This window comes from Geotrypetes seraphini, chromosome 14 (genome assembly GCF_902459505.1).
Source record: "Geotrypetes seraphini chromosome 14, aGeoSer1.1, whole genome shotgun sequence".
Taxonomy (NCBI): Eukaryota; Metazoa; Chordata; class Amphibia; order Gymnophiona; family Dermophiidae; genus Geotrypetes; species Geotrypetes seraphini.
The window spans coordinates 56,322,551-56,335,685 of record NC_047097.1 but is presented as its reverse complement, the minus strand read 5'-3'; the positions used below and the strand labels follow the sequence as shown (position 1 = coordinate 56,335,685).

General features: G+C 44.3%; 1 protein-coding gene across 4 annotated transcripts in view; it reads left to right on the top strand.

The window, feature by feature from the left end:
- The window catches only part of ALPK3 (alpha kinase 3), a 103,055-nt gene extending 95,056 nt beyond the window's left edge, over positions 1-7,999 (top strand). For all 4 annotated transcript variants that reach the window (XM_033920652.1, XM_033920650.1, XM_033920651.1 and 1 more), the window contains 4 exons: positions 2,184-2,272; positions 3,262-3,479; positions 4,595-4,643; positions 6,817-7,999. In XM_033920652.1, the coding sequence (XP_033776543.1) occupies positions 2,184-2,272; positions 3,262-3,479; positions 4,595-4,643; positions 6,817-7,165 (705 nt within the window). In that variant the 3' untranslated portion in view covers positions 7,166-7,999. The remainder of the gene's footprint in view (positions 1-2,183; positions 2,273-3,261; positions 3,480-4,594; positions 4,644-6,816) is intronic.
- Positions 8,000-13,135: the final 5,136 nt, after the last annotated feature.

Here is a 13,135-nt window from a genome sequence, read left to right as displayed (position 1 = left end):
CACTCAGCTTAGAAGAAACAGTAGGTCCCAGTGCTCAATGTCAGAGGACTGAATTCGGATGATTAATGCTTAAAACTGCATGGAAAACAAGTCACCGGCAGCAGAGCTTTTGCAAAATATTTCTATATTCTCTTCAGTATTAACATGCGCCTGTCTAAAGTGGTTCTAATACAGGCTGTCTTATGCTGGTGAAATTCTGATGCCACAGATGCATTACGAAGGAGTCAACAAATACCGTAGATACTCGAATATAAACCGATCTGACTATAAGGGGGATAAAAGGTTAACTCAAATATAAATCAAGTGCCCTGCCAGGCTCTGCACCCAGCCCCCCTTCCTCCTCTGATGGCTTGCAGGCCTTTCTCTGGGTCCGCCTTAAGCCCTGGTGGTCTAGAACTGTTATTTTGCATGAGCTGTTGTCTCCGCATAGGGTTACTGGATGTCCAAGTTTTGCCGGACACATCCTCTTTTTGAGAGGAGTCTTTTTGTGTTGGGAGTCTGGGGGGGGGGGGGCTTTTTAATCTTTTAGCTTTTGTACAGGGAAACCAGACATCTAGTACCCCCTACAGCAGCAGCTCGTGCACCTATCCAGAGTCCTCCCTCCCTCCCCCCCTGCACCTATTCGGAGTCCTCATTCCCCCTCCTCGGGATCCAGTGCTTGCTCACCCGGTGCTGCTGTAAGTCTTTGGGCTGTCGGCAGCGTGACTGAAGTAAACACGCTCAGAAGCTCCTACTCTGCTACTGCTTCCTGTCCCTGCACAGGCAGAAAGCAGTAGCAAAAAGAAAGCTTCCGAGTCGCCGAAGGCAGCATGTTTACTTCAGCCATGCTGTCGTTGGCCCGAAGACTTATAGCAGTGCCGGGTGAGCAAGCACCAGATCCCGGGGTGGGGGGAATAGCATATGGAGGGTCTGAGAGATGCAAGAGAGATGTTGGACCATGGGGAGAAAAGGGAAGAAAAGATGCTAGATCTCCAGGGGAGGAGGAAGAACAGAGAGATATCAGATCCGGGAAAGGAAGGAGGAGGGAAGGATTCTAGACTAAGGGGAGAGGGAGGGGAGAGGAAGGGAAGGAGATGTCAGACTGTGGGAAGGAGAGGATAAAGATCCAAGACCATAGGAAGAGGAAAGGGGGAAGACAGATGTCAGACCCTAGGAGAGGGTAAGAGAAGGAGGAGATGGCACACATTGATGGTGGGGAAGGGCAGAGAGAGGGAGGAGATAGTGTACTTGGATAGATGGGAAAGTAAGACATGGAAAAAAAATAGATCTGAGGAGGAAGCAGAAAAATGGAAGCAAGTTGAACATTAAGTTAATGCCAAAGATGGATATAGAGCAGAAAGTAAAGGAGAGAAAACAACAAATGAATAAGAAAGCCTTGGAAAAAGAGTTAAGAGCACAGACAGAAGGAAGTCCAACCAGAGATAGGTAAAAGATGATTAGAAAAATAAAATCACCAGACAACAGAGGTAGGAAAAGTGATTTTATTTTCAATGTAGTTATTGAAATGTGTCCATTTTCAAACTTTACATTTGCTATCTATATTTTGCACTGTTCAGGAAGAAATGTATTTCTATGTCTCTGTTGTTGTATTGCATGCAGAGTCTGGCATCTTAGGGTTTTAGTTTGTGGTCCTGTATTTGCATAGGGTTTATCTGTATGCTACATGTGTGACCAAGGCCACGTGTTCTGGTAGGAATGAATGTTGTGAAGTGTTATTGATGTCATGGTAGGAAGATATTTGTCAGCAGTTTGTCCAGGTTTTGGAAGGCCCTGAGTCAGGGCCGCGTTTTGAGGGTCTCTGCGCATGTGTGGATGTCAACTTGCTGACATCACATGCATGTGTGCATGAGTATGATGTCATTATGTTGACATCCACACATGTGCAAAGGCCCTCTAGTCACAGGCTGGAGCTCGGGGGAGGAGACATGAGGTTTGTGTGGGGATGGGGCTGGAGCAGAATGGGGCGGGGCCACGTTTCCTCTTTTTTTTTTTAAGAGGAAATCTGGTAGCCCTAACTCTACATAGATCCCTTCTCTCTCAATAAACACAGGGTGAAGTTCTGTGACAATCCGTACCTCTCCCAAATTCTTTTGGCACTGCTCAAGCAGAACACCCAACCCTGGACCACAGTTCATTGAGAAAAAATGTATTATCACTGGTGTTTTCCCGCCTTTTTTTCCCAGGAATGTAAAATTCAAAATACCACAAGGGAATATTGTAAGATATTTGCTGCAGAGGCACGAGTGATGCCAGACTTTGGACAAGTCCCAGAGTGAGTGGTCTGACATTCTTTATTGCACCTTTGAGTGCTTTTATTCATGGTTTGCTTGTGCATTTATGCTCTAGAATAGGGCATGGTATGGGTAGTAATATCTTGGAGAGCTATGGTGAAATATGTTCATATCTGGGAGGAAAAGAAGGGAGGAAAGTGGGGGAGACTGATTATTTCCCAATGTTTTACCTTCCCATTGATTCCCTGTGTACTTTGGGTAATAAGAAGCAGCTGAAAAGGGGCCTCTCAAATTTTAGCTGAATAGAAATATTGCCCTCTAGGTGAGTTCCTCTGCTTTCCTTTCCAAATCCCAGCAATTTTCACAGGGATTTCCATGAGTAAATCAGGATCCATCTGTAGAGAAGGGTTCTTTAACAATTTACAAATCTTCAGGCCTGTTTGCCTTTTAAATCTGCATGCTTGGTACCTAAAAGAAATTATGATTAAAACAAATCAGAAAGCACTGTGGCTCATGAGATTTTTAAAAGGAATCTCCTAAGGTCTGCCATTTTACTTTCATGCAGTTCCCTCTAAGCTGAGCAGGAGTCCTCCACCCACAGTCTCACCAATAGAGGGTGCTGTTTTACTGTCACATTTTTCAATTGTGAGGGACAGGCAAGTTCTGCAGGACTCCAGGGAACATACCTGTCCTTAGCAACTGAAAATATTCCACCCCCTAGTGGTAGCAATGCAGCTGGAGGACACCTGCTCAGCTTAGAGGGAACAGTTTTAATTCCCAGCTAACAACCAGCCTCTTCCCATGTTTCTACTGTTATAATAAATTAGCCAGAAAACTTCTATTACAATAGCACTTTAGTCCATCCTACTCTCCAGCACTTTTCTAACCCCAGTGACCTGAGGACCTCAACCTCAAGTCATTCAAGGAACATTTCAAATCATGATTCCCTCAAACATTAATTTTATTTATTGTTTATTTGCAAAGGAATTCATTTTATGAAACCTGACTTTTTCCCATAATGTTTGACCAGGATAATTCCCTTGAATCTAATCTATCGACCAGCGAATAACATCCCATATGCAACAATCGAGGAAGATTTAGTGGGGCATTTTGAGAGGTATTGTACAAAAGACAGAGGTGGAACCCTGCACATGAAGAACATATCGGAGGTCGATCAGAAATGTTGCACTTTTCAACACTGGGTGTACCAGTGGACAAACGGAAACTTCCTGGTCACAGTTTTAGAAGGTGAGGACTGGTCTATGGGTTCGAAATCACTATGCAAGCCACAAAAGAAAACTTTACGTTTGGACCGCCACAAGGTTTTGTAACAGGGTTTTGTAGAGTTATTCTGCCTGGCATCCAGATAGTGGCAATCAGTGTTTTTTTAAACACTGGTCACTATCGGATGAATTGTGCTTGAATATTCAATGCTGCCCCTCTCTGGGCACTAACACTGAACACTGGGATACTCAGGGGCTCCTGGAGGTTATCTGGGTTCCGGTGATATCCAGTGCTGGTACCCAAATTGCCCTTTATGCCATCATACTTGCCTGGATAGTTATCCAGGTACCCTGGCCTGTGGTTAGACATACTAGGCCCCAGGGCAGAAATTAAGGAGGACCCAATTGCCCCAACCCTGCAGGCAGGGCAGGATTAATTCGTTGAGGGCCCCTAGGCAATTACACTGGGCCCCCTGCCCCGCCCCACCCCATCATGCGCCCAGGCAGAAACAGGAAGCTGTGTCAGAGGGAAGCTTTGGGCAAGCAGCACCGCTTGCACAATTACAGTTCCCGTTGCCTTTCTTACCATGCTTGTCTTACTTTCTGTTGATGGGGGGGGGGGGGGCGTGTTGCCGATTGGGGTGGGACCCGCGTTGCCAATCGATTCTGGAGGGGCCCATCGCTGTTTGGAAAAAAACAATGTTGATGCCCTCCTTCATTGGGCCCCCCTGACCATTTCGGGCCCTAGGCATGTGCCTACTTGGCCTATTGGTTAATCCTGCCCTGCCTGCAGGTGCCAGATGACTTTGGGGACTGGGCCAGAGGACCTCCCTGGCACTTATAAGATAATGCCTCAGAAGTTGGAGTAAATATTCAGTGGGATGATTATCCAGTTAAGTTCCGCTCTAACCTGGTCAGCGGGATTTAACCAAATAGACAACTTCCTATCTGGATAAATCCTGCTGAATATCAATCTCTGTGTTTTCATTACTGAATAATCTTTGCAATCTGGTGATGAAAAGGAAATTAAGCAGGTAACACACCTTTATGTGGATTTGTTGGTAAAATGGAAACCATTTGTGTAGCAAAAAAAAAAAAAATCATTTTAAAAGAATTCTGAAATATGCAATCTTTCATTAGGTGTTGGATGGAAAATCACGAATATTGGAATTGCTACTAAATCCAGAGGGTGAGTAAAGAAAGCTTTCTTTTTATTGAGTTCTCCGTTGACATGTTCTGTCCTAGACCGACTGTTGCTCTTGAGCCTCCCCCCCAGCCCAATGTCTGTATCTGTGCCTTCCCACCTCACCCCAGCCTGCATTGGTACTCTCCCTGAACTTTACCTCCTTACCGCCTCCCAGCGTTGGCTCTACCTACTCTTTTACAAAGGCCAGGACCTACTGCTTTTCTCTCGCTGCTGTGCTCTCCTCCACGCCTGCCTCCATGGTCAGACCACACTTGGAATACTGCGTCCAACATTGGTCTCCCTACCTAAAGAAGGATATAAAACTGCTGGAGAGGGTGCAGAGACGAGCAACAAAACTGGTGAAGGGTATGGAAAAACTGGAATACGAGGACAGACTTATAACACTAGGATTGTTCTCTCTTGAGAAAAGGAGACTGCGTGGGGATATGATCGAGACCTTCAAAATACTGAAAGGAATCGACAAAATAGAGCAGAGAAGATTATTTACATTGTCCAATTTGACACGGACTAGAGGACATGTAATGAAGCTAAGGGGGGACAGGTTCAGGACTAATGTCAGGAAGTTCTGCTTCACTCAGAGAGTGGTTGACACCTGGAATGCCCTCCCAGAGGAGATTATGGCAGAATCGACCGTCCTAGGCTTCAAGAGCAAACTAGATGCATATCTCCTTAAGAGAGGCATATAAGGATATGGTGTACTATAAATTACGCCAGGTGTACACCTGGCAGGGCCTCCGCGTGTGCGGATCACCGGACTTGATGGACCGAAGGTCTGATCCGGAGAAGGCAGTTCTTATTTTCTTATGCCCACCAGCGCCGTCCCAGGTTTAAATGCGAGAACTGCCATTTATTTACAAACTTACTGAGTTTATCATCCTAAAGCAACTCAATGATTTTCTTGGTGCTTTACATCCTTACCAAACAGGATTCAGAAACTTCCATAGCACAGAAACTGCCCTCTTAGGCATGATGACCACCATCCTGCACACACTCGATCACAACAAACTCACTTTTCTACTTTCTCTAGACCCTTCGGCAGCTTTTGACTCAATTGATTACACGCTCATGCTAAACCATCTTCACAACTTAGGTATTTCTGTACAGCCATACTATGGTTTTAAGAATAGTTCACAGGCACTTTTTCATCCAAAGGAACAATACTATCTCAGTTCACCATAATCTTGGCCCCTCTATAGACTTAGCACAATCCCTTGGCCTAACTGCCTATTTAGGTTGACGATATTCAACTAATTAGGCGACTCTCACCCCCCCCCATCCACAATTGTCGACCTTAATTCTAAGCTAAAATCATCTTCTTCTTGGTTTCAATCTATGAAACACAAACTAAACCCAGACAAATCTAAAATGCTACTATTTAAGAGACATTCACTTGAATTGCCTACCCCTGCCGTAGAGGAAAGTAGGCGACTGCTTTCTTTTAGAGAATAGGGTCCCCTCTAGGTGCTCAGTTAATTGCCCTCCAAACAGTAGCATAGCCAGAGAGCGGATTTTGGGTGGGCCTAAGGAGACAATGGATGGGCACTAAATGTGCTCTCCACCCTCCCCACGAGACACTCCTCCTTTGATTCAAAAAAATTATAAGTACTTGAAGTGACACATATCCCCATGCCCTGCCAAGTAAAGATGTCCCTGAAGGCACCAGAAACTCCTGAGTTCATTTCTGCAGTCGACAATCCCTTCCTAAGCAGCCAACACTGATACCCCTGTGCATACTCAGTTTCTGTGCATGTGTGAAAACTGAGCATGTGCAGAGTGCCAGCATCGGTGTCTCAGGAAGCAGCTGCTGACTGCCAAGATGAATGCATGAGTTTATGGCACCTTCAGAAAAATCGTCAACTGGTGGGTTTGGGGATACCCGCCAGCTACCGCAGCAGTCTGCTGCTGCTGGGTAGGCCTGTGCCTACCCAGGCCCATCTGTGGCTACGCCACTGCCTCCAAAGTGCCAGGAGAAAGTATCAGTAAATGTGCAAAAATGTGAAGCAATGAAAAGGGAACCATTAGAAGTAGCTCGTTAATTCTCCTCAGTCATTTTCCCTGTAAACCGCTTCGAACCGAAAGGCTTTTCCAGTTTATAAATAAAGATTTACGCTATATTTCATATATAAGTCTTTATTTGTATTGTCTGAATTTACAGGTACCAAGGCCTCAAGGAGAGCTGCTTTCCTGCCCTTTTGGATCAGTTCACCTCAGTTCATCAGTGCAACCGATACTGTGACACGTTGGGGCTGAAGTCGCTGAAGAGCGCTGATACTTTGCAGCAGTCAAGCAAACCCAAGGGCTCCAAGAGTCCCTCGATGGGAAGAAAGTCTGGCTCAGCTCAGTCCAGCCCCCAGATGCAAAAGAAAGGTCTAGCCAGCCCCCAAGGTACCCGGAAAGCAGGCACCAGTCCAAAAAACCCCAGGAAGACATCTGAGACAGCCGTAGCACAACCAACCGCAAAGCACAAAACTGTGGAGATCCCGAGATCAGTGAGGATGCGGTAAAATTTCAAGAGAAGATGTTAAACAAAAAAATAATAATAAATGGACTGGATGATTAAACTCAGAACTTGGATTATACTACAAAAGAAACAAGACTTGTAAAATCATGATGCAAAATGTTTGTGTAAACATCTATTCAACAACAGCTATGCTTAGAAGCTCTTTATCCATCCAAATCTTCTAACACAAAGACTATTACCAAAGCAGCTTATGGACTGTTGACAGTTGACTATACTCCCTATGTCCCATGGGGTTGGTAGGAGAAGGCAAGGTTCTACCAAACTAAGGAATCTCTCTTCCCATTCAAGCCAAAGACTCTCAGTTTTGCTGCTACTCTACAGGAAGGGTTGGGATGTATCGGAATGAATCCTACCTCCACAGGCTGGTGCTGCTGCTGCTTTTTCTGCAATTGGTTAGGTTTTTAGTAGACTTATTTGTGTGGCTGAGTAGGAATCATTAAATGAGATCAAAACCTAGGAAAAAATACTTGATTTTTACATCTGCTTCCTATGAACAGTAAGACATGAATGCTATAGTCCTGGAAAAAAAAAAAAAGCCTTAGTAGTAGGGGTAAGGAACTGGAAAAGTATGTGCCATGGGAGGGAAGGAGTTAAATTCTGCTACAAATGAGGAGCTATTGACTGTCAGACCTTGAAGTTCTGGAGTGTAAAATATTTGCAGTTAGCAAGTGATTGTGGTAGTGTATCAGTGCCCCAACTCAAAGGGATGCTCAAACATGCTAAAATTAGGAGGACACTCCTTACATATGATACATGTTTTATTCTAAAAAAAAAAAAATTAATGGGGATCTGGCAAATCTAATGAGAAGCCAAACAATTAGTGATTGGCTTCCCTCTTCTACTTCCTCTTGCTCTCTAAATCCTGCAATTTGTGAATAAAGCGTGGAGGGCTGGGAGAAGAAGTCCCACAGTTGGCAAATAAAGTGCAGTGGTTGGGAGAGGATGAATAGAGAGGCTAAAGACATCCCAGTATTTCTCTGTTTCCAATTAATTTTTCTGGATTCAATTGTGCCCAAGAAGGAAAAGTGGTAATTTTAGTGAACGGAGTGCAGGTGATTGGTGCTGGGTAAAAATGTATGAAATGGAGCCAGGCACATTTTAGGGGTCATTTGAGTTCAATAACAATTTCTGAGCTTTTTTTTCTCTCTCTCTCTCTCTCTCTCAGATTCACCAGGAAAATATTGAGATCTGAGGTGAATTTTGCAGTTCAGAGAAAACAAACCAAATGGTAACCCAAATAGTCTGCAGCAATGTGGTGCAACCCAAAGCAAAAGAAGAAAACAACAACTGTGGAGCTGACATTCATAGCGCCAGGATCTATTGAGTTAATATATAGGTATAAGTGCATATACAGGGCTCCTTTTACAAAGGTGTGCTAGCATTTTTAGCGCATGCACCAGATTAGCGCACGGTATCTAAAAAACTACCGCCTGCTCAAGAGGAGGCGGTAGCGGCTAGCGTGCGCTATTCCCCGCGTTAAGACCCTAAGGCATCTTTGTAAAAGGAGCCCACAGTCTCCAAAATCCGCATTGACTTTGACTGTATGGACCCGACACGGGCCGTGTTTCAACTATACCATCTTCCTCAGGGGGTCCTAAAGTATAAGGTAAAAATGGGCAAATGTGGACAATGATCGAATGCACTGGCGATCCTTTTTCAAGAACTTTAAGCGACAAACCAGAGCCAAACCTATCAAATGTGGATTTTGGAGACTTTATATGCACTTATACCTATATATTAACTCAATAAATCCTGGCGCTACCAACATCAGCTCCGCAGTTGTTTTCTTCTTTGGCAAGTCAGAGAAATTCACATGAGATTGATCGTGTTTCCCCGTTTCTGTCAAAACTTCACTGGCTTCCAGTAATTTCTAGGGTTCACTTTAAATGTGCCTACCTAACTTTCAAGAGCCTGCAGGGCATTCTTCCTCCCCTAATTCCACTATCTTGGATTCTACGAGACCTGACACTACCAGATCCACCCAAAAACTTAAACTATCTTTCCCCTCGTTAAAAGGCGTTATGTATGCTGGAAAATTAGGAAAATCTCTTTTCTTCAAAATCACTGAGCTTTGGAATAACTTTCCTGCCCTGCTGCGGAATCTGGGCTCCTTCCAATTATTCCGAAAGCATCTGAAAACTTGGCTATTCTCAAAAATGTAAATCTCGCTACCCTCTTTATGATCCCTTATTCTTATTTGTTTTTCCTTCCTTATATTAAAGTTCCTGTAAACCGTGCCGAGCTCTGTCTTTATGGAGAGGATGCGGATCGCCATATTGTTCAAATTCTGATGCAGTCGCTGAAATGCATAAGGCTGCAAAAACGCTTAAAACATTCGGCAAATTAACTCGGCAAAAAGCCCAAAATTTTTTACAACTTGATTGAGTTAACTCGACAAATATAGGTGTGCATTTACTAAAGTGAGCCACCTGTTAATGCCCGGCATATGTTGCAATTTCCACCAGGGTCTATTCACTATTAATTCACAATAACTCAGTATTGTTTGCCAGCGTCTAGTAAACAGATGCTTCTTTTGTAAAGTTTTCATGTCTAGTGTTGGAGGGCAAGACTGGAACCAGAATCTGCAGTTTGCTTATTCAACAGTTGCAGCCAAGTAGTTGCAGTCTTGACTATGTGCCTCAGAGCAGGACTTGGGTGTGATTGTTTGCGATGATCTTAAGGTGGCCAAACAGGTTGAAAAGGTGACGGCGAAAGCTAGAAGGATGCTAGGTTGCATAGGGAGAGGTATGGCCAGTAGGAAAAAGGAGGTATTGATGCCCCTTTATAAGACTGGTGAGACCTCATTTAGAATATTGTGTACAATTCTGGAGGCCGCATCTTCAAAAATATATAAAAAGGATGGTGTCTGTCCAGAGGAAGGCTACATCATAAGGCGTATTGGAGGAAAGACGAGAGAGGGGAGATATGATAGAGACGTTTAAATACCTACGTAAAGTAAATGCACATGAGTCAAGTCTCTTTCATTTGAAAGGAAACTCTGCAATGAGAGGGCATAGGATGAAGTTAAGAGGTGATAGGCTCCAGAGTAATTTAAGGAAATACTTTTTTACAGAAACGGTGGTAGATACGTGGAACAGTCTCCCGAAAGAAGTGGTGGAGACAGAGACTGTGTCTGAATTCAAAAGGGCCTGGGATAGGCACGTGGGATCTCTCGGAGATAGAAAGTGATAATGGTTACTGCGGATGGGCCGCTCTATGACCTCACAATGCAGGTGCACAGAGCCTTAGCCTATAGGAAGAGGAGATGCAAACGTTAAGAACCTTAGCCAATAGGGAGAGGAGGAGATAGTGGATGCTGTGGATGGGCCATTTGGCCTTATCTGCTGTCATGTTTCTATGTTTATGCAGTTCTTTGGCTTCTCTGAAGCCGAAACTGCTGCCAGTGGTTTCAAAACGTGATCTGTTCCCACAGGGATACGACCCAGTCTAATGGGAACTGAAATGAGGTCCCCCCCACTGACTCATTTTAAACAGGCCCTTTCCAGCAGATAATACTGACATTTTCCTTGCAAGAGGGCTATTTTAGAAAAAAAATGTTTTAAATTTCATAAAATATAGTCAGGGCCGTCCTTCTACTCAGTAGTTTGAATTTGTTGTGCACAGGAAACGCCACTGCTTGAAACAGGAACCTAGTTCTTACTGGATTTCTGTGGCATTTTCAAATGTTTGTGAGGGATTTTGTGAAAGTGTAGGACGGGCAAGAAAATACATCTCTAGGGTCCTCATCGAAACGTGCGAGAGTAGGAAGATGTCTGGAAAGTGGAAGTGGAGTATAGAAATGATGATTTTGCGCCCAAAGCAAGGGACATTGATAGCCAAATAATTGTTTCTACTTGGATCTCTTTGGTAGAATAAACAGACTGCAATACCTGCAAAGAATGCATGAAAGAATAAGCAGAAAGAGTGTGAATAGTAAAGCACTGGTACATGTGGCTATTTTTTGGAGCTACCGGTAAGTCATGTCTTTCTCAGTAGTTCGAGATTTACTAGTTTCCTGTTCCTAGAAGGCTTACAAGCTAAGGGTTCAATATTCAAAAATTTATGTTTCTAACTTAGGCTCCTAGCATGCAGAGCAGGATTAATTCATCGAGGACCCCTAGGCACACAAGTACACTTGGCCCCCCTGCTCTGCCCCACCTCACCATGTGCCCAGGCGGAAACAGGAAGCTGTGTCAGAGGGAAGCTTTGGGCAAGCAGCACCGCTTGCACAATTATAGTTCCCGTTGCCTTTCTTACCCGCGTTGCTTGCTTGTCTTACTTTCCGTCGATGGGGGGGGGCGCATTGCCAATCGGGTGGGGGTGCCCGTGTTGCCAATCGATGCTGGAGGGGCCCATCACTGTTTGGAAAAAACAATGTTGATGCCCTCCCTCATCGGGCCCCCCTGACCATTTTGGACCCTAGGCACGTGCCTACTTGGCCTATTGGTTAATCCTGCCCTGCTAGCATGTGCCCTATTTTCAGTCAAACAGGAGCCTAAACTTTCAGACGAAAATACATCTTAATTTAGGAGCTTTAATAAAGTTAGACCTGCAAGGGTCCAATTTTATAAGTTTATGAGCTTAATTTACAGGACTTAAGTGCTGAAAACCAGTGCAAAGCTCATCACTTCTTTTCCTCACCATAAATCACCCCCTCCCCAATTGCCAACCACACTTTATGCTTCTAAATTTGAGTTAAGAGAATTTTTGGCCCTGATTCTATAAAATCCTCCCAACTCAATTGAACATTAAGGTTAATCGGTGCCGACATTGGCTCTGAACACCTCACAATCAGCTTTAATTGGTCTTAATTAAAAGTTAAGCGCCTAACTAAAAAAAAAAAAAAGATTCTATAAAAAGTGGGCACTAGCTCAAAGCGCCTACACTAAAACAGGGCGTGGCTAGGGGGGGGGCAGATCACAGGCGCGCTTTTTGAGTTAGGCGCCTCTTTGTGAATTAGGTGCCGTTAGTTGCCGATATCCGGTGCCTAACTTTAGGCCAAGAAAAACTCTGACATGAATTGGAGATGCCTAAATGTTAGGCTGCTGAGGGCTGCCTAAGCATGCTTAGGTGACACTAAGGCCCTCTTTTACGAAACCGTGTAGCGCGGGCCGCTGCGGTAACGGCCCCGAAGCCCATAGAGATTTAAAGGGCTTCGGGGCTGTTGCTGCACGGCTTTGTAAAAGAGGGGGTAAGTGGGATTCCATGATGGGCGCCTATGTTGTATAGAATCGGTGCAGATATCTACGCCTAACGTTTGGTGGACTTTATAGGACCAGGGCCTTTGAGTATAAATTGAGGCACTCAGCTCTAGTAAATTTCAAAGAGGACAATTTAAGAGCATATCTGTCAAAATTAGGAGTATTAATCCTCTGAACACCAGGCCCTAAGTTTTTATGTGAGGCTATGGATGGTTGTGGGACTTTACCTCGTAAGATCACCCAGAACTACAGTGGGATTTGAGCACTAGTTCCCCTTGTTCTCAGTCTGCTGCTATAACTATTAGGCTTTTCCTTCACTCCTGTGAAACCTTGGCCGTGGTATCCTATTAATGCATGCAATTCCTTTTCACAGTTTCTCCCTCTGTTGAATTCCAAGTCTTGTAGTGCTTCTCATGTATTCTCCTTGCTTTCATTCCTGGTGTTCTCATCTCTGCTCCATTCCTCTTCTTTGATCCCGTCTGCTAGAATCCATATTTTCATTCCATCAGCACTTTGCTGTCTTGGCCCTCCCCATGTGAATCCACACTCTTCTTTCTTCTCTGTGGTCATTGCTCCTTTAATACAATTTCTTTCTCTTTCCTTTGTGTTAACGATTTATTTTCTTTCCTCCGTTTTACAATATTTGGAGAAGCTTAGCTTATTTATCTCAGCGTGTTGCATATATTCACTGGGGTAAGAGGAAAGGATAAAGAAGCTAGGGCTCTTCGGCTTATAGAAGAGACAACTGAGGG